This window comes from Hemitrygon akajei, chromosome 16 (assembly GCF_048418815.1).
Source record: "Hemitrygon akajei chromosome 16, sHemAka1.3, whole genome shotgun sequence".
Classification (NCBI taxonomy): domain Eukaryota; kingdom Metazoa; phylum Chordata; class Chondrichthyes; order Myliobatiformes; family Dasyatidae; genus Hemitrygon; species Hemitrygon akajei.
This window is the reverse complement of record NC_133139.1, coordinates 57,763,850-57,788,134: the sequence shown is the minus strand read 5'-3', so window position 1 is coordinate 57,788,134 and position 24,285 is coordinate 57,763,850. Positions and strand designations below refer to the sequence as shown.

The 24,285-nt window shown below is 43.0% G+C and overlaps 2 protein-coding genes across 3 annotated transcripts in view; one reads left to right on the top strand and one right to left on the bottom strand.

Moving 5' to 3' along the window:
• hook2 (hook microtubule-tethering protein 2) overlaps nt 1-21,664 on the bottom strand; it is a 112,605-nt gene extending 90,941 nt beyond the window's left edge. For both annotated transcript variants that reach the window (XM_073068953.1, XM_073068954.1), the window contains exons 1-4: nt 21,526-21,664; nt 20,144-20,229; nt 16,657-16,726; nt 7,387-7,437 (exon numbers count right to left, since the gene is read on the bottom strand). In XM_073068953.1, the coding sequence (XP_072925054.1) occupies nt 7,387-7,437; nt 16,657-16,726; nt 20,144-20,229; nt 21,526-21,603 (285 nt within the window). In that variant the 5' untranslated portion in view covers nt 21,604-21,664. The remainder of the gene's footprint in view (nt 1-7,386; nt 7,438-16,656; nt 16,727-20,143; nt 20,230-21,525) is intronic.
• Nucleotides 21,665-21,744: 80 nt separating this feature from the next.
• LOC140740083 (uncharacterized) overlaps nt 21,745-24,285 on the top strand; it is a 57,558-nt gene continuing 55,017 nt past the window's right edge. The window contains exon 1 of the mRNA XM_073068955.1: nt 21,745-21,869. The gene's annotated coding sequence lies outside the window, so the exon portion shown is untranslated. The remainder of the gene's footprint in view (nt 21,870-24,285) is intronic.

The window sequence follows — 24,285 nt, the reverse complement described above, 5'->3', positions numbered from 1 at the left end:
TAAAAGGACATCCTTCTAATCATTTGCAATTTTCCATCCTTCCGGAACCATTCCTGAATCTAGTGATTCTTGAAAGATCATTAATAATGCCTCCACAATCTCTTCAGTCACCTCTTTCAGAATCCTGGGGTGTACATCATCTGGTTGAGATGACTCATCAATCTTCAAACCTTTCAGTTTCCTAAGAACTTCCTCCTTCGTAAAGGTAACTTCACACACTTTACGACCCCTGACTCCTAGAACTTCCACCATACTGCCAGTGTCTTCCACAGAGAAGACTGATGCAAAATGCGTATTCAGTTTGTCTACCATTTCCTTGTCTCCCACAACTATTTTTCCAGTGATGTTTTCCTATGGTCCAATATCCACTCTCACCTCTCTTTTACATTTTGTGTATCTAAAGAAGCTTTTGGTATCCACTTTAATATTATTCACTATCTTACTTTCAAATTCCATCTTTACCTTTTTAATGACACATGTAGTTGCCGTCTGTTGGTATCTAAAAGCTTTCTAATCCTCTCACTTCCTACTAATGTTTGTTCTATTAAATGCTCTCTCTTTGGCTTTTAAGTTAGCTTTGATATCCCTTGTTAGCCATGGTTATGTCATCTTGCCTTTCGAATATTTCTTCCTCTTTGGAACACATATATCCCGTGCCTTCCAAATTGCTTCCAGAAATTCCCAATCCTCTAACTTCACTCTAATTTTTCCTCTATTATATGCCCTCTCTTTGGCTTTGACTTCTTTGGCAGCCATGATCGTGCCATCTTTCCTTTATAATATTTCTTCCTCTTTGTGATGTATATATCCTGTGCCTTCCAAATTGCTTTTGCATGTGGCACAGGCAGCAATCCAGAGATTACCCCTCATAGATCAGTAGAGCCCCCACCAGTCTACTCCAATTTGCTTTTAGCTTTCCAACATGGCATATTAGTTTTACTTGTAGTTTAAAAAAAAACTATTATTAGAGATACAGCACAAAACAGGCCTTTCTAGTCCAACAAGCCAATTACACCCATGTGACTAACTAACCTACTTAACCATATGTTTTTGGAATGTGGGAGGAAACCAGAGTACCCAAAGGTTACAGGGAGAACGTACAAACTCCTTACGGAAAGTGGTAAAACTGAACCTGGGTTGCTGGCGCTGTAATAGTGTCACACTAACAACACTACCATACCGCCCTTCTTTAAAAAAAACCACAAATAGGTTATTGTCAACAATATCATGCTTTTATCACTCAATAGTCATTGGGCAGTAATGAGCAGTCGAAATCCAGGACAATTTTTCCCTTTTCAAACATTGGTCAACAAGGAAGTGCAATAAGTTAAATTAAACAAATCTAGCATAAAGCATCAGGGACGTTCTGATTTTGACCATCTCCATACTTATTAGGCCATTAACAGAATTCAATACCAATCTTCAACAGAAGAAAGGGTATTAATAATGTGTCAATATTTCTCAAGGAGTTTTTAATTGAATGGGCAGGAAATGACTAGATGATGTAGTTGAGGATTACATATTGGTTGCCATATCTGAGTCAATACTGTACTCTGAACTTTGAACAGAGCACAGAAGCAATTAACAGTGTTAACATGATAACCCGCCTCAATGACTATCACTCAGTAGCACTTACATCCACAGTGATGAAGTGTTTTCAGAGGCTGGTGCTGAAACATATCACCTCCTGCCCGAGAAGTGACTTGGATGCACAACAATTTACCTAGCGGTGCAACAGGACCACAGCAGATGCAATTGCACTGGTTCTTCTCTCAGCTCTGGAACATCTGGACAGCATAGATGCATACATCAGGATGCTCTTTATCAACTGTAGCTCAGCATTCAATATTATCATCCCCTCAAAACTAACAAATACGCTTCAAGACCTTGGCTTCAATACCTCCTTGTCCCATTGGATCCTTGATTTCCTCACTTCCAGACCCCAGCCAGCTTGGATTGGCAACAACACCTCCTCCAAATATCCATCAGCACAGGTGCAGTACAAGGCTGTGTGCTTAGCCTCCTACTCTACTAGCTTTACACTTATGACTGTGTGGCTAAGCACAGCTCCAAAGCCATATTTAAGTTTATTGATGACACAGCTATTGTTGGCCAAATCACTATACAGGACAACCACTCACTCAATGTCAGCAAGACCAAAGAGCTGATTACACTGGACAACCTTTGGGTATCTCTTCAGGATTTTGGCCTGCAGATCATGAAAATCACTATGATATTTCCCTATTGCACAGCACTTTCAATTCAGAATTCAAATAAATTAAAATGTTGCCCACAATACAAGCTGAAAGTTTTCTATGGTGTCCAGGCATGTTTAGGCAGGGCAGGTTTTAGAAAGGCTATAAAAGCATCATGCATTGCATTTACTTGTATATTTGTTTGCGTGTAGCATATTTGGTGTACTCATTATAATAAAGTAATTGTATTTTCAGGAGTATTTGTGATAGCAAAATGTCTTGCCCATGTTGCAAATGCTGCAATACTTTCTGCTATGTTTGTACAAGTACATGCTTAAATATCAAAGATGGAGCACAACTTCTCTTATGATGAAAGCCCAGGAGCTCTACTTTGTGTGTAAAACTAATTACCAAGATAAAGCTTGGGCTCCTCACATCTGTTGTGCAACATGCACTGTTGATCTTAGAGTTTGGCTCAGAGATACTCGGAGATCAATGATTTCAGGAGGAAACTGAATGTCCATGCACCATTCCCCACAGGGAATCAAAGGTGAAGAGGGTCAGCAAATTTAAATTCCTTAGAATTATCATTTCAGACGACTTATCCTGAGCCCAGCATGCAAGTGCAATTACGAAAAAAGGACAGCAGTGCTTCTACTTCCTTAGAGGTTTGAGAACATTTAGCATGATAGGACATGTCGTGATGGGAGATTTTAGTTTCCCAAATATTGATTGACATCTCCCTGGCAAGGGGTTTAGATGGAGTGGAGTTTGTTAGGTGTGTTCAGGAAGGTTTTTTTGACACAATATGTAGACACGGCTACAAGAGGAGAGGCTGTACTTGATTTGGTATTGGGAAATGAACCTGGTCAGGTGTCAGATCTCTCAGTGCGAGAGCATTTTGGAGATAGTGATCACAGTTCTATCCCCTTTACAATAACATTGGAGAGAGATAGGAACAGACAAGTTAGAAAAGTGTTTAATTGGTGTAAGGGGAGTTATGAGGCTATCAGGAAGGAAAATGGAAGCTTAAATTGGAAACAGATGTTCTCAGGGAAAAATACGGAAGAAATGTGGCAAATATTCAGGGGATATTTGTGTGGAGTTCTGCATAGGTATGTTCTAATGAGACAGGGAAGTTATGGTAGGGTACAGGAACTGTGGTGTACAAAGGCCGTAATAAATCTAGTAATGTTAGAGATCGAGAAGATTATAAGGCTAATAGGAAAGAGCTTAAGAAGGAAATTAGGAGAGTCAGAAGGGGCCATGAGAAGGCCTTGGTGGGCAGGATTAAGGAAAACTCCAAGGCATTCTACAAGTATGTGAAGAGCAAAAGGATATGACGTGAAAGAATTGGACCTATCAAGTGAGACAGTGGGAAAGTGTGTATGGAACTGGAGGAAAGAGCAGAGGTACTTAATGAATACTTCACTTCAGTATTAACTATAGAAAAGGATCTTGGTGATTGTAGTGATGACTTGCTGCAGACTGAAAAGCTTGAGCATGTAGATATTAAGAAAGAGGATATGCTGGAGCTTTTGGAAAGCATCAAGTTGGATAAGTCACCGGGACTGGATGAGTTGTACCCCAGGCTACTGTGGGAGGTGAGGGAGGAGACTGCTGAGCCTGTGGCGATGATCTTTGTATCATCAATGGGGACAGGAGAGGTTCCGGAGGATTGGAGGGTTGTGGATGTTGTTCCTTTATTCAGGAAAAGGAGTAGAGATAGCCCAGGAAATTATAGACCAGTGAGTCTTACCTCAATGGTTGATAAGTTGACAGAGAAAACCTGAGAGGCAGGATTTATGAACATTTGGAGAGTATAATACGATTAGGAATAGTCAACATGGCTTTGTCAAGGGCAAGTCGTGCCTTTCGAGCCTGATTGAATTTTTTGAGGATGTGACTAAACACATTGATGAAGGAAGAGCAGTAGATGTAGTGTATATGGATTTCAGCAAGGCATTTGATAAGGTACCCCATGCAAGGCTTATTGATAAAGTAAGGAGGCATGGGATCCAAGGGGACATTGCTTTGTGAATCCAGAACTGGCTTGCCCACAGAAGCAAAGAGTGATTGTAGGCAGGTCATATTCTGCATGGAGGTTAGTCACCAGTGGAGAACCTCAGGGATCTGTTCTGGGACCCTTACTCTTTGTGATTTTTATAAATGACCTGGATGAGGAAGTGGAGAGATGGGTTAGTAAGTTTGCTGATGACACAAAGGTTGGAGGTATTGTGCATAGTGTGGAGGGTTTTCAGAGGATGTGGAGGGACATTGATAGGATGCAAAACTGGGCTGAGAAGTGGCAGATGGAGTTCAACCCAGATAAGTGTGAGTTGTTTCTTTTTGGTAGGTCAAATATGATGGCAGAATATAGTATTAATGGTAAGACTCTTGGCAGTGTGTAGGATCAGAGGGATCTTGGGGTCCGAGTCCATAGGACACTCAAAGCAGCTGCGCAGGTTGACTCTGTGGTTAAGAAGGCATATGGTGTATTGGCCTTCATCAATCATGAGTTTGAGTTTAGGAGATGAGAGGTAATGTTGCAGCTATATAGGACCCTGGTCAGACCCCACTTGGGAGTATTGTGCTCAGCTCTGGTCGCCTCACTACAGGAAGGAAGTGGAAACTATAGAAAGGGTGCAGAGGAGATTTACATGGATATTGCCTGAATTGGGGAGCATCCCTTATGAGAATTGGTTGAGTGAACTCGGCCTTTTCTCCTTGCAGCAATGGAGGACGAGAGGTGACCTGATAGAGGTGTATAAGATGTTGAGAGGCATTGATCGTGTGGATAGTCAGGGCTGAAGGTTGCTACAAGAAGACACAGGTTTAAGGTGCTGGGGAGTAGGTACAGAGGAGATGTCAGGAGTAAGATTTTTACTCAGAGAGTGGAGAGTGTGTGGAATGGGCTGCTGGCAATGGTGGTGGTGTTGGCGGATACGAAAGGGTCTTTTAAGTGACTATTGGATAGGTACATGGAGCTTAGTAAAATAAGTCTAGTAATTTCTCAGGTCAGGACATGTTTGGCACAACTTTGTGGGCCGAAGGACCTGTATTATTGCTGTAGGGTTTCTATGTTTCTATGACATCTAAAACTTTGACAAATTTCTATTGATGTGTGGTGTAGAGTATATTGACTAACTGTATCACAGCCTGGCATGGAAACACCAATGACCTCGAACGGAAAATCCTACAAAAGTCATCACTGCCATTGAGCACATCAGCATGGAGCGCTGTAGCAGGAGAGCACCATCCATTATCAGGGACCCCAACCATGCTGTTTTCTCACTGCTGCCATCAGGAAGGTGGTACAGGTGCCTCAGGACTCACAACACCAGGTTCAGAAACAGTTATTACCCCTCAACCATCAGGCTCTTAAAAGTCAACTTCACTTTACCCATCACTGAACCGTTTCCAGACATATGGACTCACTCTTCATCTCATATTCTCGATATTTATTTCTTTTTAATTAATTATTATTATTATATCCTTTTTTATCTTTCTTTTTAGATTTGCACAGCTTGTTGTTTCTTGCACACTGTGTGGTGTGATATTTCATTGATTCTTTTAAGGTTATTGGCTTCAGTGAGTATGCTTGCAAGAAAATGAATCTTAGGATTGTATAAGGTGGTATATAGGTACGTTAATAATAAATTTACTTTGAACTTTGAACATTCATTGGGATTTAATCCCAACTTGTCTGTCTCAGAAGGGCGAGTTGAGTCATGACGACAAGACAATGGGAACCTTCCTTTGCCGACTGCCTTCTCAATTGGTAGTGCGTGGCCGCTAAGGAAATGTTTAAATGGGTGCCAACGATAGTGTAGCGCTTAGTGCAAACTTATCATAGCAGAGACGGAGTTTGGAGCTTAATTCAAAAATCATCTGTAGGGAGTACGTATGCCCTGTGGATTTTCTCCAGGTGCTGTGCTTTTCTCCCATGTTACAAGGATGTACCTGTTGGTAGGTTAATTGGTTACTGTAGATTGTCCTGCGATTAGTCTCGGGTTAAGCCAGGGGTTGCTGAGCTGCGTGGCTCCAATACTACGCTGTATTTCCATAAGTAAAACAACAGGCCCTTGATCCTCTTTCAATCATTCAGCGTGCTTGTGGGATGGCATGATGGCGTAGCAGTAAGCACAATGCTTTACAGCTCAAGCTGTAAGATTGGGGTTCAATTTCCACTGCTGTCTGTAAGGAGTTTGTACGTTCTCTGGGTACTCTGGTTTCCTCCCACATTCTAAAGACGATGGGATAGGTTTAGTGAGTTGTGGCATGCTATGTAGGTACCAGAAGAATAGAGACAACGTAAGCTATAAGCTTATATTCTATGATAATTGTGGGCTGCTCAGCACTATCTTCACTGATTTGATCTGATGCAAAGCTATGCATTTCACTGTACATTTCGATGTAGATAAGACAAAGGTAGTATTTTATCTTTATTCATTATATATCTGTTTATTAAATCACAGAAAGGTAAAACATAGAAATGGGCCCTTACAGCTCCCTCTGACATGAGCTTAATGCTGTCATGATGCCCACTTTCACTACTCCTACTTGCCCATGTTTGACTTGGCATGGTATTACTCCTTAATATCAACTTTCATACAATGGAGATTGTTTAATATTCTAGAGATGCTCACCACAAAGAAGCTATAATATAGACCTCCAAATTAAAATGCCCACTGGTATTGAGACACCGTGAGGATAGGCACTGTGATTAAAAATCAAATTCTTTCTTAATAGATGGCACAGGATATATACCAGCAGTCACAGTGGAGAACACAAAAATGGTGGAGAATCTCAGCAGGTCAGTCAGCATCTATGAAGGGGAATAAATAACTGATATTTCAGGGTGACGGGCTTCAGCTCAAAACAGCGACCGTTTATTCCCCTCCACAGATGCTCTAGAGACTTCTGAGTTCCTCCAGCATTTTATGTCTCTTTGGATTTTCAGCATCTGCAAAATATCATGTTTATACATTGCATACTGTCTTCACAAAGTCTAAATGCATCCAAAATCTTCCAGATAAGTAAATAAATCTTACAAGACACACACAACCTGTAACCACAGAATTTTACAGGCCTCTGAAGCATTGCCTTGAAACATCCAGCCATACAGTGCAATGATACAAATTTCAAGTTACTTTCCATACTCTTAAAATAAGGGTTTGGAAGTACTTACATCATGGTAATACTCCAAAATACTCTGAAGGATTTTCTTCAAGTTGCTAACCTGTATTGTAAGAGATTTAAACAGTCAGAATCCCTCACTAACATTAACAGGAAGGATGAAGAACTGATCTTACTACAAAATGACTGAACTGAAGCCAAGGTTCAAAAAAATTATATCAAGACTTTTGACTGGAGAAAGAAATCTCAATGCTACTCCACTGTGGAAAAAGTCAAGATATTCTTTATTGCCTTTCCAGCATCATATTTATTGGAGCGTGGTTTCAGTGCAGTCACCCAACTTCTTTCAACACTATGAAACAGACTTCAAACTACTGAATGGGGGGGATTTGAGACACCTGAGTGACTTCCAGCCTGATATTGAGAAGCTGATATGACTGCAGCAAGCCCAGCCATCTCATTGAAAGGTGAAAAACAATGAAGTAGTGAACAGTCAGACAACCAAAGTATCCTCTAACATTGCTGATAAAAATTGTTTTATTATAATTAGGGAAATAATTTTATTTGTAGTTTTCAATAGATTTAAATAATGTTGCAATTATTTGTCACTGCTTTGAATTTGCAGTTCCTATTTTCTTTCATTGTGCATTGTAAATCAAAATTCTTTATAGCTTTCATGTAATATGCAGAAAGGGAGTGGGGAATGCTAGGAATGTGGTCTGGGATCTGAGGAGTGGTAACCCAAAAATTTTGGAAACCACTGATTTTGATCAACTGGAATTTCTCTCAGATGGTGTAACTGCAGTACCACCTCTACACTGTGATATGGTGCATTACAAATGGGTAAATACCAAGAGCTCATTTCAAGAGAACAGAAATTGTCTTGCAAGATTTTAATCTGCATAATGATTGGAAGACAAGGGTATGACAGAAAAGGTATTTGTGGAATCTGATAGGGGTCGTTTCTTATAACAGTATCTTATAGAACCTGTATGGGAACAGGTTAATTTAGATTGAGCCATGAATAATAAGAAAGGATTAATAAGAGATCTTGTGGTTAAAAATTCCTTCACAGGCAATGACCACAATATTATTGATGCAGTTTGAGGATGAACAACACAGGATCAAGAACACCATCGTCATTTTAAATAAGGCCAATTGACATAGTTCATAGGTGGAGTTATTTAAGATAGACTGATCAGTTGATGAACAGGGTTAGATCTTCAAACAGCTGGTCTATAACACTCAACAGGAATTTTTCCCAATTAGAGAGATTCCACGAGAAAGAGGCACAAACTATAGTTAACAAAGTGAGTCAAGGATAATGTTAAACTGGAAAATAGGGCATTAAGTAGGTTTGGGAAGTTTTAGGATCAGGTATCAAAATATTAAGGAATGGATAAAATTGATTTTGAGACAAAAGTAGCATGTAATATCAAATCTAATAGAGTTTCCATATAATTTGCAGCGTATGTAATTAGGAAGAAGTGGCTAAGGCAAGTGTGGGGTCTCAGAATGAGGTTCGTGAATTAATAACAGGAAACAAAGAAATGGCAGATGTTATATCAACCTTTGCTTCAGCTATCATCACAGCAAACACCGCAAATACCATCTCTACACTGCATAAATGGGAGATAACTAGGGTTAATAACCCTTGGATAACAGATAGGCTAACTTTAAATAGCAAGAAGGACCATTTAAGAAAACCAAACAGAATAAAAACTAATAAATACGAGTTCATGCAGAGTAAATCATGTTTGAAAAATTTCCTTAAATTCTTTGAGGATGTGACAGGGAGAGTTGACAGAGGGGAACCTATAGATGGAGTATATTCAGATTTCCAAAAAGGCATTTGACAAGATGCCACATAGGAAGCTGGTGAACAAACTAAGAGCCCAAGAAATTGGGGACAAGTGTGGTAGAATGGTTTGAAAACTGACTACCTCATAGAAAACAGAGAATCTGAATAAATGGGCCCTTCTCAAACTGGAGAGATGTAACTAGTGGAGCGCCCCAGGGATCAGTTCTTGGTCCACAGTTGTTTACCATTTACATTAATAACCCAGAGGAGGGAACAAAACATAAGGCCATAAGACATTGCAGCAGAATTAGGCCATCCAGACCATTGAGTCTGCTCTGGCATTCCACCATGGCTGATCCCGGATCCCATTCAACCCCGTACACCTCCCTTCTTGTCATATCCTTTGATAACTTGACTGATCAGGAAGCTTATCAACTTCCACTTTAAATAGACCCACAGACTTGGCCTCCACCACAGTCTGTGGCAGAGCATTCCACAGATTCATCTGACATGGCTTAAAAAATTCCTCCTTACCTCTGATCTAAAAGGTCACTCCTCAATTTTGAGGCTGTGCCTTGTAGTTCTGGATAACCCTACCATAGGAAACACTTTCTCCACATCCACTCAATCTAGTCCTTTCAATGTTCCGAAGGTTTCAATGAGATCCCCTGCACTCTTCTAAATTTCAGTGAGTATAGGCCCAAAGCTGCCAAATGCTCATCATATGTTAACTCCTTCATTTCCAAAATCATCTTCGTGAACCTCCTCTGGATTCTCTCCAATGACAACACCTCCTTTCTGAGATATGGGTCCCAATACTGTAAGTGCGGCCTGACCTATGTTTTATAAAGCTTCAGCATTATCTCCTTGCTTTCGTATACCATTCTCCTTGAAATAAATGCCAACATTGCATTGCCTTCTTTACTTGACTCAACCTGTAACCTTCTGAGAGTCTTGCATGAGGACTCCCAAGTTGCTCTGCGCCTCTGCTGTTTAAGTCTTCTCCACATTTAGATCATAGTCCGCACTACTGTTCCTTTCACCAAAATGTATCATCATACATTTCCCAACACTATTCTATCTGCAACTTTTTTTGCCAATTCTTCCAACTTGTTTAAGTCCTGCTGCAATCGCATTGCTTCCTCAGCACTACCTACCCCTCCGCCTATCTTCATATCATCCACAAACTTTGCCACAAAACCATCAATTCCATTATCGAAATCATTGACAAACAATGTGAAAAGTAGTGGTCCCAATACTGACCCTGAGGAATACCACTAATCACTGGCAGCCAACCAGAAAAGGCCCTTTATTTCCACTCGCTGACTCTTGGCTGTCAGCAATTCCTCTATGCAATATCTTTCCTGTAATGCCATAGGATTTTATCTTGTTAAGCAGTCTCATGTGTGGCACCTTATCAAATACCTTCTGAAAATCCAAGTTAATGACATCCACTGCCTCTCCTATGTCCACCCTGCTTGTTACTTCCTCGAAGAACTCTAAAAGATTTCCTTTTACAGAATCCATGCTGAGTTATTCTTTCATTAGTGTCCAAGTACCCTTTTTTGTTGCCTTTCTCCCTTCTTAGAGTGACATTTGCAATCTTCCAGTCTGCCAGGACCAAGTGATTCTTGAAAGATCATGACCAATGCACAAGTTACTGCTTCAGCAACCTTTCTCAGGACTCGGATGTAGACCCTCTGGTCCAGCTGACATATCCACCTTACGACTTTTGAGTTTGCCTGGCACTTTTTCTTTTGTAATAGCAACAACACTCACTCATGCTCTTGATACTCCGGACCTCTGGCATACGGCTAGTGTCTTTCACAGTGAAGACTGATGCAAAATACCCATTAAGTTCATCTTCCAGTTCTTTGTCCCCCATTACTGCATCACCTCTATCATTTTCCAGTAGTCCAATATCAATTCTCACCTCCCTTTTACTCTTTGTATATCTGAAAAAACTTCTTGTGCCCTGCTTTATTTTATAGGCTAGTTTGCCCTCATATTTCATCATTACTGTTTCTATAGCTTTTTTTAGTTGCCTTTGGTTGGATTTTAAAAGCATCCCAATCATCCAACTTCCCACTCACTTTTGCTGCCTTTTCTGCCCTTTCCTTGGCTTTTATGCAGTGCTTAACTTCGCTTGTCAGCCATGGTTGCTTATCCCTGTCATTTGAAAACTTTTTTCCTCTGTGGAACATATCTATCCTGCGCCCTGTGAACTACTCCCAGAAACTTCAGACATCTCTTCTCTGCCATCATCCCTGTCAGTATCCTCTTCCAATCCACATGGGCAAGCTCCTCTCTCATACTTTATATATACTTTACTTTATTGTCATCAAACAATTGATACTAGAGTGTACAATCATCACAGCAATATTTGATTCTGCACTTCGTGCTCCCTGAAGTACAAATAGAAGTAAATAAAATAAAAATTTAAATTATAAATCATAATTAGAAAATAGAAAAGGGAAAGTAAGGTAGTGCAAGTCAGGTCCGGGTATTTGGAAGGTACGGCCCAGATCCGGGTCAGGATCCGTTCCGCAGTCTTATCACAGTTGGAAAGAAGCTGTTCCCAAATCTGGCTGTAGGAATCTGCAGGCTCCTGAACCTTCTCCCGGAGGGAAGAGGGACAAAAAGTGTGTTGGCTGGGTGGGTCATATCCTTGATTATCCTGGCAGTACTGCTCCAACAGCGTGTGGTGTAAAGTGAGTCCAAGGATGTTAAATTGGTTTGTGTGATGTGCTGGGCTATGTTCACGATCTTCTGCAGCTTCTTCCGGTCTTGGACAGGACAACTTCCATACCAGGTTGTGATGCACCCTACAAGAATGCTTTCTAAGGTGCACCTATAAAAATTAGTGAGGGTTTTAGGGGACAGGCCAAATTTCTTCAGCTTTCTCAGGAAGTAAAGGCGCTGGCAGTGGACTCTGCTTGGTTAGACCAAGCCAGGTCATTTGTGATATTCACCCCAAGGAACTTAAAGCTTTTGACCTGTTCCACCTGCACACCACCGATGTAGATTGGTGCGTGCAGTCCACTACTCCTTCTGAAGTCAACAACCAATTCCTTCGTCTTGCTGATGTTGAGGGATAGGTTATTGTCTTCGCACCATGCCACCAGGTTCTTAACTTCCTCTCTGTACTCAGACTCATCACTACCCAAGATACTACAATTGTGGTGTCATCAGCAAACTTATATATTGAGTTCAATGGAAACTTGGCTACACAATCATGGGTGCACAATGAGCACAGCAGGGGGCTGAGTACACAGCCTTGTGGGGCACCAGTGCTCAGAGTGATTGTAGAGGAGAGCTTGTCCCCTATTTTTACAGCCTGGGTCCTGTCTGTGAGGAAGTTGAAGATCCAGCTGCAGATCTGAGTGCTAAGGCCCAGGTTCCGAAGCTTAGGAATCAATTTATTTGGAATGATGGTATTAAAGGCAGAGCTGTAAGTCAATGAAAAGGAGCCTTACATATGAGTCTTTATTCTCCAGGTGTTCCAAGGAGTGACCCATTGCTCCGGTAGGCGAATTATAAAGCGTCGAGGTTGACCGGTAGGCTATGGTTGATGTGTGTCATAACCAATCGCTCGAAGCACTTCAGAGCAATTGATGTCAGAGCCAGAGGTCGATAGTCATTCAGGCATGCCACCTTGCTTTTCTTCAGCACCGGGATTATCGTTGCCTTCTTAAAACACGAGGGGATCTTAGACTGAAGCAGGGAGCAGTTGAAGATGTCAGCAAACACTCCAGCTAGCTCGCTTGCACAGGCCTGGAGAACCCGTCCCGGGATGCCATCTGGGCCCGTCGCCTTCCTTGGATTTATCTTCAGGAAGGCTCTTCTAACGTCTTCCTCGGTGATGATGAATCTCGATGCCACCAGGTCCGGTTCATCCGGAGGGGGTGGGATGCTCCTCTTCTGTTCAAATCTTGCGTAGAATATGTTAAGTTCGTCAGGAAGAGAAGCCCTACAGTTATTGATATTCCCAGCCTTTTCTTTGCACCCAGTGATCTCATTTAGACCCTGCCATAGTCTACTGGCATCCCTCTGGTTAGCCTGGGCTTCCAACTTGGCTCGATATTGCCTCTTGGCGCCCTTAATGACTTTCCGGAGTTCACGCCTGGATTCCATGTAGTGACTAGTATCCCCGGACCTAAAAGCTGCAGCTCTAGCCTTCAAAAGGGACTGGACCTCATAATTCATCCAAGTTTTCCAGTTCAGGAATACCCGGATCGTCTTGCAAGACACACAGTCCTCTGTGCATTTCCAGATAAAGTCCATGACAGCTGAGGCATACCCATTGAGGTTAGCTGCCAAGTCCTTGAATACTAACCAGTCCACTGATTCAAAGCAGTCACGGAGAACCTCATCCGTTTCCCCTGTCCAGCGCGACACCACTTTTGATACCGTGACCTCCCGCTTCAGTTTCTGTTTGTAAGCCGGGAGGAGAAGTACGGCTTGATGGTCCGATTTTCCGGAGTAAGGTCATTGGACGGAACAGTAGGCATCCTTGACTGCTGCGTAGTAGTGGTAAGGTATATTTGGGCCTCTAGTGGAGCAGGAGACATGTTGGTATAACTTTGGGAGTGCTTTTCTGAGGTTGGCCTGGTTAAAGTCCCCGGCTGTAATGAGCAAAGCCTCCGGATACCTGTCTCAAGTTCACTGAGGTTGGCACACAGTGTATTCACAGCACACTCCACGTCCGCCTGGGGGGGAATGTAGACCGCTGTCAGTATGACCGAGGTGAATTCCCGTGGCAGATAGTAGGGACGACACTTCACCAACAGATGTTCCAGGTCCGGGCTGCAGGAGCTTGTCAGTGCCACTGTGTCCGAGCACCACATGGTATTGATCAGTAAGCAGACACCACCTCCCTTTGTCTTGCCCGAAGACGCTGTGCGGTCCATCCAATGGATCGAAAATCCCTCTGGTCGGATGGCACAGTCGGGGGTAGCAGGGGAGAGCCAGTTCTCTGTGAAACAGAATACACAGCAGTTCTGCATCTCCCGGCAGTAGGTGAGTCTCCCTTTAAGATCATCCACATTGTTCTCAATGGCTTGCACATTAGCTAGTAGGATGATGGGCAGAGGGACCCTAAAGCCCCTCTGCTTCAATCTGACCAGCAGCCCAGCTCTTTTCCCACGCTTCCTCGGTAAATAGTGCATCTTTCCAGGTTTCCATCGATGCAGTGTGTTGTTGGCAGCTCTGAGGTTGGTGGATGCTGTCATCACTGTCAGTATCCTCCTCCAATCCACATGGGCAAGCTCCTCTCTCATGCCTCTGTAATTCCCTTTATTCCCTTGCGATACTGATTTATGTGACTTATGCTTCTCCCTCTCAAATTGCAGTATGAATTCAATCATATTATGATCACTGCCTCCTAAGGGTTCCTTTATATTAAGTTTCCTAATAAGATCTGGGTTATTACACAACACCCAATCAAAGATAGCTTTTCCCTGAGTAGGCTCAAGCACAAGCTGATGTAAAAAGCCACCTCATAGTCATTCAACAAATTCTCTCTCTTGCGATCCAACATCAACCTGATTTTCCCAATCCCCATGCATATTAAAGTCCCCCATGACAATTGTGTTGTTACCCTTATTACACGCCTTCTCCAGCTCCCTTTACAATCTCAACCCCACATCTTGGGTACTATTTGGAGGCCTATATGTGATTCCCATAATGATTTTTTTAACTTTTGCAGTTTCTTAACTCCACCCATGAAGATTCAACATTCTTTGACCCTGTGTCACACCTTTAAGGGTCATTTCCATTTCTTGCCAACAGAACCACAAAAGTGCCTATGCCTTCCCATCTGTCCTTTCCATACAAAGTATATCCTTTAATGTTAAGCTCCCAACTATGGCCTTCTTTCAGCCAAAACTCAGTGATGCCCACGTCATACCGACCAATCTCTAATTGGCCCATGAGTTCGTCCACCTTTTTCCAAATGCTATGTGCATTTATATACAGCACCTTCAGTCTTCCATTCTTCGTCCTTTGAATTTTACCTTCGTGGTAATATAACTCTTTGCCCTGTCTTGCTAATCATGGGCTTGTTCTTCCTTAGTTCCATGTTACATCCATCATCTACTTGTAAACCTGCTGGCTCATCCTCAGCTCTATCGTACTGGTTCCCATCCTCTTGTCATATTTGTTTCAAACATTCCCAACAACTCTGGTAAACCTGCCTGTACCTAGTTTACCGAAAATACAAAAAGGAGTGGGCAAGGACAAGTTATTCTATAATGGGACAGGAGCAAGCAATTCAGTGAAATCTGGGAGGTGGTGTTTAATGTGGGGACTGTGAGGTCATCTGCTTCAGTAACAGGAATCAGAAGGCAGGTTATTATCTAAATGGAGAGAGACTGCAAGTGAGTGAAATTCAGAGAGATCCAGGTATTCTAGAACATGAATCACAAAACGTTAGCAGACAGGTCCAAAAATTAGCTAAAAAGTAAACAGCATGATGGTCTTTTCAGAAAAGGGGCTGGAGTTTAAGAATAAGGAGATTTTATTCCAGTTGTATAGGCTGTTGGTGAGGCCACACCTGGAGTACAGAACACACTTACCTAAGAAAGGATAGAGTGGGATTGGAGGCAGCCTGAAGGAGATTATTCTGAGTAATTCTTGGGATGAGAGGATTGCTCTATCACATTTGCGTCGGTATCCGACAGGCTGGGCCTGAGCTCCTTGGAGGTAGAAGAATAAGGGCTGACATTCAAAAAAAAACTAAGATCTTAAGGGGGTTAGCAGGAAAGTGTTGTGATATCTTCACTGTTGAGAGATTTATGATCAAGTGGACATACTGTAGGTACAATATAATAGGATTGTCATTTAAAATTGAGGTGCAGAGAGACTCCTTTCCTAAAATGGCAGTGAATCTCTAGAATTCTCTGCCCAATGGTGGTGGAAGTCACATCATTAGGTTCAATTTAAGTGCAGATGTATAAATCTTTGAAAGACCGAGGAATTGCGGGCTTGGGGAACTGCAACAAAGGAGAGAAGGTGAAGCCAATGTGGATGAACTACTATCATACTGAATTGCAGGGCAGATTGAGGGCCCCAGAATCATAGAGACATTATTAAACGGAAAAAAGTGCAGAGAAGATTTAAGAAAATGCTGCTTGGACTCGAGATATATAACATTACGAGGGTATACTGACGGCGCAGTCTTTTTCCCAAGAAAGGGCACAGGTCTAAGGTGACTTAAAAGGGACCTAAGGGGTAACCTCTTCATGTGAGTGATGGGTATATGGAATGAACTGCCAGAGAAAGTGGTTGAGGAAGGCACAATCCCAACATTTAAAAGAACATTCAGACAAGTACACAAGAAGGGTTTAGAGGGATAAGATTCAAACACAGGCAAATGGGACAGTCTGGGTCGGTAAATGGCCATAGCCTATTTTCAATGTATTTTGTGTGTAGTGAACAGCAGACAAACTCCAAAATACATGCTTATCCATTTTATTTTTCCCACTATGAAAGAACAAAATCATTCTTATTTCACCACTATACCTTCAGCCTCCAGTCACTGATGTCTTCCTTAATACGACCTAACCAGGCCTCATTAAACCAGGAGGGATCACTAAAGGAAAGAAACACAGCAACTGAAAACAGTGTGAAATATTTAAAGACATGAGCAAGTAAAGCACTTCGTTGTTTGCTTATAATCAATTATAAATATTCAACTCTGAAATATTCTACTAACATGCTACATTCCTAAACCATGTTCATAAAAAAATTAATCCACTAAATACACCGTAGTCTGCCAAGCGTGACATTACACACGTTGTAATCTGCCACATGTCATTACACATGCTGTAATCCATTACACATGGTGTTAAGGAAACTGATCTCATTTCTTGACTGGTTGCAGCCTAAGGCTGACATTCTCGTTAGAAAACAGTTTTAAAATGGTTACTTTACATTGGCATCACTTGTGCAAAGTATCAACACTGGAAGCAGAGACAGTTTCACAGCTTTTAAAAATTACACTAAAATTCATATCTTAGACTGTAAGACACATGAGGAGAATTAGGCTATTCAACCCATTGAGTCTGCTCATCATTTGATCATGGCTGATTTATTACCTCTCTCAAACCCACTCTCCTGCCTTTTTCCCATAACCTTTGACGCCCTTACCAATAAGGAACCTATCAACCTCCACTTTAAATCTCCAATGACTTGGCAATGAATTCCAGATTTGTTTTGGTAATGGAATTGCGTCAGGTATAACTGATGCTCAGCAAAATGCACCTGTCAAACCTCAGCAAAGTGAACCGCTGTTATGGCTCTGGATATTCCCCATCACTCAGGCGGAGAAGGAAGATGTTCATCTCACTAGTATAACGTGCTGCCCTCCAAACCCGCAGAACAGCACCTCCAGACAATGGGCTTCAATGGTCCTTTGATGACAACAACACTACTTTAAGACGTGATACTCTGTATCATTAAAACAAGTCAAAAGATCCGATTCTATTATTGTACTGCATTTGGTGACATTCTTTTGCATTAAAGAAATATACATCTATTGACACATCAATTCACTGCTTGGAATATGGGCATTTCTGGCACAGCCAGCATTTATTTCTCTTATAACTATCCCTGAGAAATTGTTGGTGATCTGTTTCTGGAATCATCCCTCTGATGAACACACCAAGACCAAGGAGATGGTGGTGGACTTTAGGAGATCTAGGCCTCATATGGAGCCAGTGATCATTAATGGAGAATGTGTGGAGCAGGTTAAGACCTACAAGTATCTGGGAGTACAGTTAGATGAGAAGCTAGACTGGACTGCCAACACAGATGCCTTGTGCAGGAAGGCACAGAGTCGACTGTACTTCCTAAGAAGGTTGGCGTCATTCAATGTCTGTAGTGAGATGCTGAAGATGTTCTATAGGTCAGTTGTGGAGAGCGCCCTCTTCTTTGTGGTGGCGTGTTGAGGAGGAAGCATTAAGAAGAGGGACGCCTCACGTCTTAATAAGCTGGTAAGGAAGGCGGGCTCTGTCGTGGGCAAAGTACTGGAGAGTTTAACATCGGTAGCTGAGCGAAGGGCGCTGAGTAGGCTACGGTCAATTATGGATAACTCTGAACATCCTCTACATAGCACCATCCAGAGACAGAGAAGCAGTTTCAGCGACAGGTTACTATCGATGCAATGCTCCTCAGACAGGATGAAGAGGTCAATACTCCCCAATGCCATTAGGCTTTACAATTCTACCGCCAGGACTTAAGAACTTTTTAAAAGCTATTATTAATGCTTTTTGAGATAGTGATTTAGATGCATATCATATTTTTTTTTACTGAGTTAAGTATTGTATGTAATTAGTTTTGCTACAACAAGTGTATGGGACATTGGAAAAAAAGTTGAATTTCCCCATGGGGATGAATAAAGTATCTATCTATCTATCTACTCCCAGTTGGGCATGAAGTTCCTGTCTTTAGAACCAACAATAAAAGAATGCAGACACACATTATCTCCAACTCAGTTGACTTCATGGTCTACAGTGAAATCTGCAGGAAGTGGCAGTTTCCATTAAGGGTTTTCATTATAAGTTCTGCTGTGTACAATTACAGTGTAATGGCAGTTATCCACGTTAAACTAATTACACCCTTTCAATAGTGGAAGAACTAGTGCCAGGAGCTGGCATGGATGCTTCTACTTTAAATTAGGTATAAATATGGTGAATTATGCAGGAAAATGTACTCCGTATACCAGGATGCAATTATTCACTTTCCTCTAACCCTACATACACGGCATCCGTACAAGGTTACATATGAAAAATTGTGAGTAGCACACACAGAATGCTGGAGGAACCCAACGAATCAGGCAGCTGAGTTTCCCTACGGAGGGGAATAAACAATTGATGTTTCAGGTGGAAAGGACTTTCATCAGGATTGGAAAGAAAGGGGGAAGAAATCCTTCTTTCTTTTCAGTTTTGATGAAGGATCTCAGCTTGAATAATCAACTGTTTATTTATCTACAGGTGCTGTCTAACCTGCCAAGTTCCTCCAGGAGTTTGTGTGTGTTACTCTAGATTCCCAGCATCTGTAGAATCTCTTCTGCGTATGAAAAATAATTTCAGGTCTGTATAGTTTGACAAGCTATAGTCATGTAGAGTGAAGATTCTGCTATCAATCAGACAGTGACTACAATGCTGCAGGATAGATTGACTTTATGCAGAGTTTTCTGGGGATTCACAAGCCTATGGTCTGTTTCCTTTGCTCTTTAAGTAGCCTATAATCATGTACTGTACATTCTGCCCCACCTCCAACTTATTGGCTGACAGTGCTGTCAACATTGCACTTAAACTTTTAAATTTTCATGATACAGCTGCTATAGCTATATCTTAAGTATTACCAGATTGTAAAACAGGTTGGGCCAAAAAAAAAAACAGGAATGCAGGAAGAATCTGGTGGGTGAGGTAACATCCCTGGAGAGAGAAACTGTTGATGGCTCTTCGTCAGAACTGTAGTGTTGTATATTTCCAGCAACAGCCAATGTAAGCACCTCATCTTCCATATGGAAATACTGCAGCCCTCAGGGTCCAAGGCTGAATTTAACCATTTCAGACAACAGACTTTTCCTCTCTCTCCAGTGATGTAGCTGGATATTTCAGTTTAAATTAGTTCCTTTCTTTCTTTTTTTCTTCTGTCTCTAACCTGTGTTCAGAGTAGTAAGTACAGGTTTGTATCCCATCACAATTTTTCCCTCCAATGTCTCCACCTGTTCTCCTTTCTGCAACTTAATATATGCTCAGTTTCTTGCGTCTCCAGTTTTGATGACAGTTTGTTGATATGATGTGTTGACTATTTCTTTCTTATGCATGCTGCCTGACGATGACTTCTACCACTTCTGCCTTTGGTTGAAGTTTTAACCATTATTACACCCTAGTAACTAGTTGTCAAGTGACTGAACCAGAATTAAACCATATGCAAGAACACTGCTCATCACTGATTCTCACTCTCACATTAACTGTGACGTAACTAAAACCTAACGTACATATGATTAAGAACCTGGGCAATTGCAACTCCGCTGGTCAGATGTTCCTTGGTGGCACAAGGCGATGGCACGTGGAACGTCTGGAGCTAGGATAAGAAAGAAGTACAAGGTTACATAAAATAAATCCTTATAATTCCTCTATTACTACAGACATGCTAATGAGGTTGTTGCTTTGAACAGCAGGAGTAACCAACACCAGCACTCTCCAGACAGCAGTAGTAATTAATGGCAGCACCCACTGGACACCAGGAGTAACCAACGCCGGCACTCTCCAGACAGCACCCACAAGTCTCTATCAATCGCTTTGAAGCAGAATACTAACTACTGCAAAACACTTTATGAATTCATAAATTTAGAATGTTTGTGCTGCATACCAGAACAGAGTTGCATTCCTTCTGAAAAATTTCTAGACAATAATAAATATACTAAACTCCCCATGACAGCATGGTTTCCTCCCACATTCCAAAGATGCACAGGTCAGTAAGGGTTAGTAAGTTACGGACGTGATATGTTGGTGCCCGAAGCACGGGAACATTTGCAGGCTGTAAACTTGCACATTCCAGGAATCTGTTGGTCCTTGAAACAAATAATGAATTCCTGCATGTTTTGATGTAGCAACGTACATGTGACAAATAAAGCTAATTTAAGGCAATAAAACTGTTACACCATAACTTCATAAGCAGAATGAACATTCAAAATACTGTATAAGTCAAAGAAAAACAAGCTAGATTGTCAACCAACTTTCAACAGTGATCTTACTATTCATTGGACACAGATTCACCCTACTATCATTTGGCTGACTTTAAAAGAAATCTGCTTAAATATGGATTCAGTGGAAATCCTTGCTCCAAATCATTAACCAGAGGTGGGATTATTTCATAACGACCTATATCTCTGAAAGAGGCAAATGGGAGAATGTCAATGCATCTCCCTTTGAAGCTCGACCCTCACCTAGATCACAATGCAAGGGACCCTAATCCCACCACCACCCTTCAGGCCGATAGGAGATGGAAGGACCCGGGTTACTGGAGAAAAGGAGCCGCAGCAATGATCTCATGGCTAGGTACAGCACTATGGGCCGAACGGCCCTCTCGAGCTTCTAACCCCTATCACAGCTCCGCAGGCGTGGGACGGAGAGTAGTATTGAGGGGAGGGGGAGGTAGCAGAGGATGGGGGATGGAGAGTGTGAACTTGACGGCAGTAGGGCCAGGGAGGTGACGGGGTTCAGACGGAGGCGGGGGGGGGAATAGAACGTTCCGGCCCTCGGTAGGTGGAGGTTACGGGCGCAATGGGGATACAAGTTGTGGCCTCCTCTAACTCGGCACAGAACAGGGCTGAACCCCCCAAAAAAAATCCGTTACCCCCTCCTACTCAACACTTACCCATAATAACAGACTGTCGCAAAGCTCCGTTTTATTCAGGCTCATTTTCACCTCCCACCGCTTCCGCGCTTCGTTCATCCGCAGCCCGCCGGGCTTCCGTAACAACAGTCACATGGCCCGTAGTCTCTCAGTCTCTCTCTCTCTCCCCCCCCCCCCCCCCCCCTCCCCTTCCTGTTGCGCCTGCGCCTGCGCCTCTGCCCACGCCCGGGCTCCCGCCCCTCCTCTACAAGCCGTCACGGCTGACCAGCTGGGTCCTTCTCGCCATTCCGCGCCTGCGCATATCCTCAGGCGTTTAGGCGCCCGCGCCGATCGCTCGCCTGCGACCCCCCCCACCCCCCGTGGAGGTGAGTCGGGTGGGGGGGGGGGGGGGGTTGGGTCGAAGGTTCTGGACGCCGGGGGTGTAGACGGGGGACCGAAATGGAGTTGTCGGGGTCTGGGGGGAGGGGCGAAGGGCGATGTTATCGGGGTGGTGGAGGGAAGAGGAATGGGATGTTGTCGTAGACCCTGGGAGAGGAGGTCTACTGTCCGGGTGCAGAAAAAACGGATCTCGGGTTTAGAAATGTGGTGGTACGGCAGGGAGGAAGGAGAGGCCTGAGGAACACCCGGTCTGGTTCTGGCCGCTTCTCCCCTATCTACCCCCCCAACAAAAAATTGGAGGCGGCGGCTGTGGCTGTCCACTCCCGCCTCTCACCCCTCCACTCACTCACTTCCCCTAGAGTAGCGCAGGCCGCTACCCATGTCCCTCGCAGCCTTCCCTCTCTTCATCCGCCCAAATAACACAGGCCTTCCCTCATCCTGGCCTCCGCCCTCCGCTAGATAGCGATCCCTTATTCCCAAACCTTCCTCCCTCCCAGCCTTTCACACCAATTCAGCACGAGAGCAGTCTTCGGCCCAACCACCGATGGTGGAGATGCGTCGTATGGATCCCTGAGTTCTTCCTCACTCTTCCTCTCTTTCCACCTACCCCCCCCCCCCACCCCCACCACACACTACCAGCTCACCTGGCCCCTGACTCCCACATCCCTACCTCATCGCCTCCCCAACTACTCACTGTCAACCCACCCTTCTGCCCCCCCTTGCCCCCTGCCCAGCTACAGACTGCTAACCCAATCCTGTGTTGACCAACTTCCCCACCTCTGCCACACATAGCCAGCTGAGATTCCTGACCCCCAGTAATCCACCTCCTCCTAACTCAACCTTCATCTCTTCAACCCCCCCATCCTTCCTTATCCACACAGAGTTGGAGGAGTCCCTCTCTTTCACCTCACACTATCAACTTTAGTCCCCTGCTGCTTGGATTTGGATAAGTATACTTGTGTGTTGTTGCTCCTTTGAGTCTTTCTGCATCCACTCCTCAGCCAGGTTCACATTCCCCATACCCTTTGTGTGAAGTCAGATCTTCTTACCAGTTGATAAATCATGCACTTTGTTTAATGAGTGTTTAGGAAATGTGGCTGTAATGTTAATCTGGAAGCCTGTTATACCTCACTGTATCATTCCCCCACCAAGTCTCATTTATCCAAAAAAAAAACACACTCTAGTCTGATCCTCATCTAAAATGCCTGAATCTCATATCTTCATAGCAACCTCTCTGCCTGCATCCTGTCTGGTGCTGTCAGAGCCATCCTGTAGTAGACACAGCACTGTGGCCTGTTGTTTTATACAGTTTTAATATGAAAGCCCAGAATTATATTTTTTTGCTTGTGTTATTAAACCTAGCATCCTCACAAGGTAGCCTTCTGTGTCTTTTTGTGTAGCATTTGTATAGTTGTAAAGTCCAGCTGTACTTCATTTATTTCGTTAACTGAAAAAAATTACTTTTTTATTTAAGTTGTAATGATCAGTGAGACGTGACAATAATAGAGGAATTCAGATGCAGAATTAAAGTATTTATCATCACAGTGGACCACTGCTACACCACTATCAAGAGTGCTTACTGTGCTATTCCACACCCACAGTTAGGAAAGTTTGATTACCTGGCTGCACTTCTACTCCCTGAGTATAGGTAGAGACAGAAAACTACAGCACCAGTAGTGAGGACCAAGAATCTATGGACAAGGGAAGCACAGGAGCACTTACAGCACTGCTTTGCATCAGTGAACTGGACTGTATTCAGGGATTCATCTTCGAAGCTAGATGAGTATGCCATAGTTGTTAATGACTTCATTAAAACCTGTGTTGATGAGTATGTGACCATGAAAACTTGCTGTATGTTCCCAAACCAAAAGCTGTGGATGAACCAGGAGGTTTGTTGAATGCTGAGGGCTAGATCTGTGACATTTAAGTCTGGTGACTCAGGTCTGTACAAGAAAACCAGGTATGACTTATAGAGGGCTATATTTCAAGAGCAAAGAGACAATTCTGAGCTAGGTTGGAAGTGACATTGGATGCACATCAACTCTGGCAGGGTTTGTAGGTCATTACTTTCCACAAAGTGAAACCCAATAGAATGATTGGCAGCGATGCTTCACTACCAGATGAGCTCCGCACCTTTTATGCCCGCTTTGAAAGGGAGAACGTAACTACAGTTGTGAAGATCCCTGCTGCACAGGGGATTTCTGTCTTGGAGGCCAATGTCAGAGTGTCTTTCAGGAGGCAGCAGGCCCAACAGAGTACCTGGTAAGGCTCTGAAGAATTGTGCCATCCAACTGGCGGGAGTATTCAAGGACATTTTCAACCAGCGGCCAGAAGTTCCCACCTGCTTCAAAAAGACAGCAACTATACCAGTGCCCAGGAAGTGTCATGTGAGCTGCCTTAGTG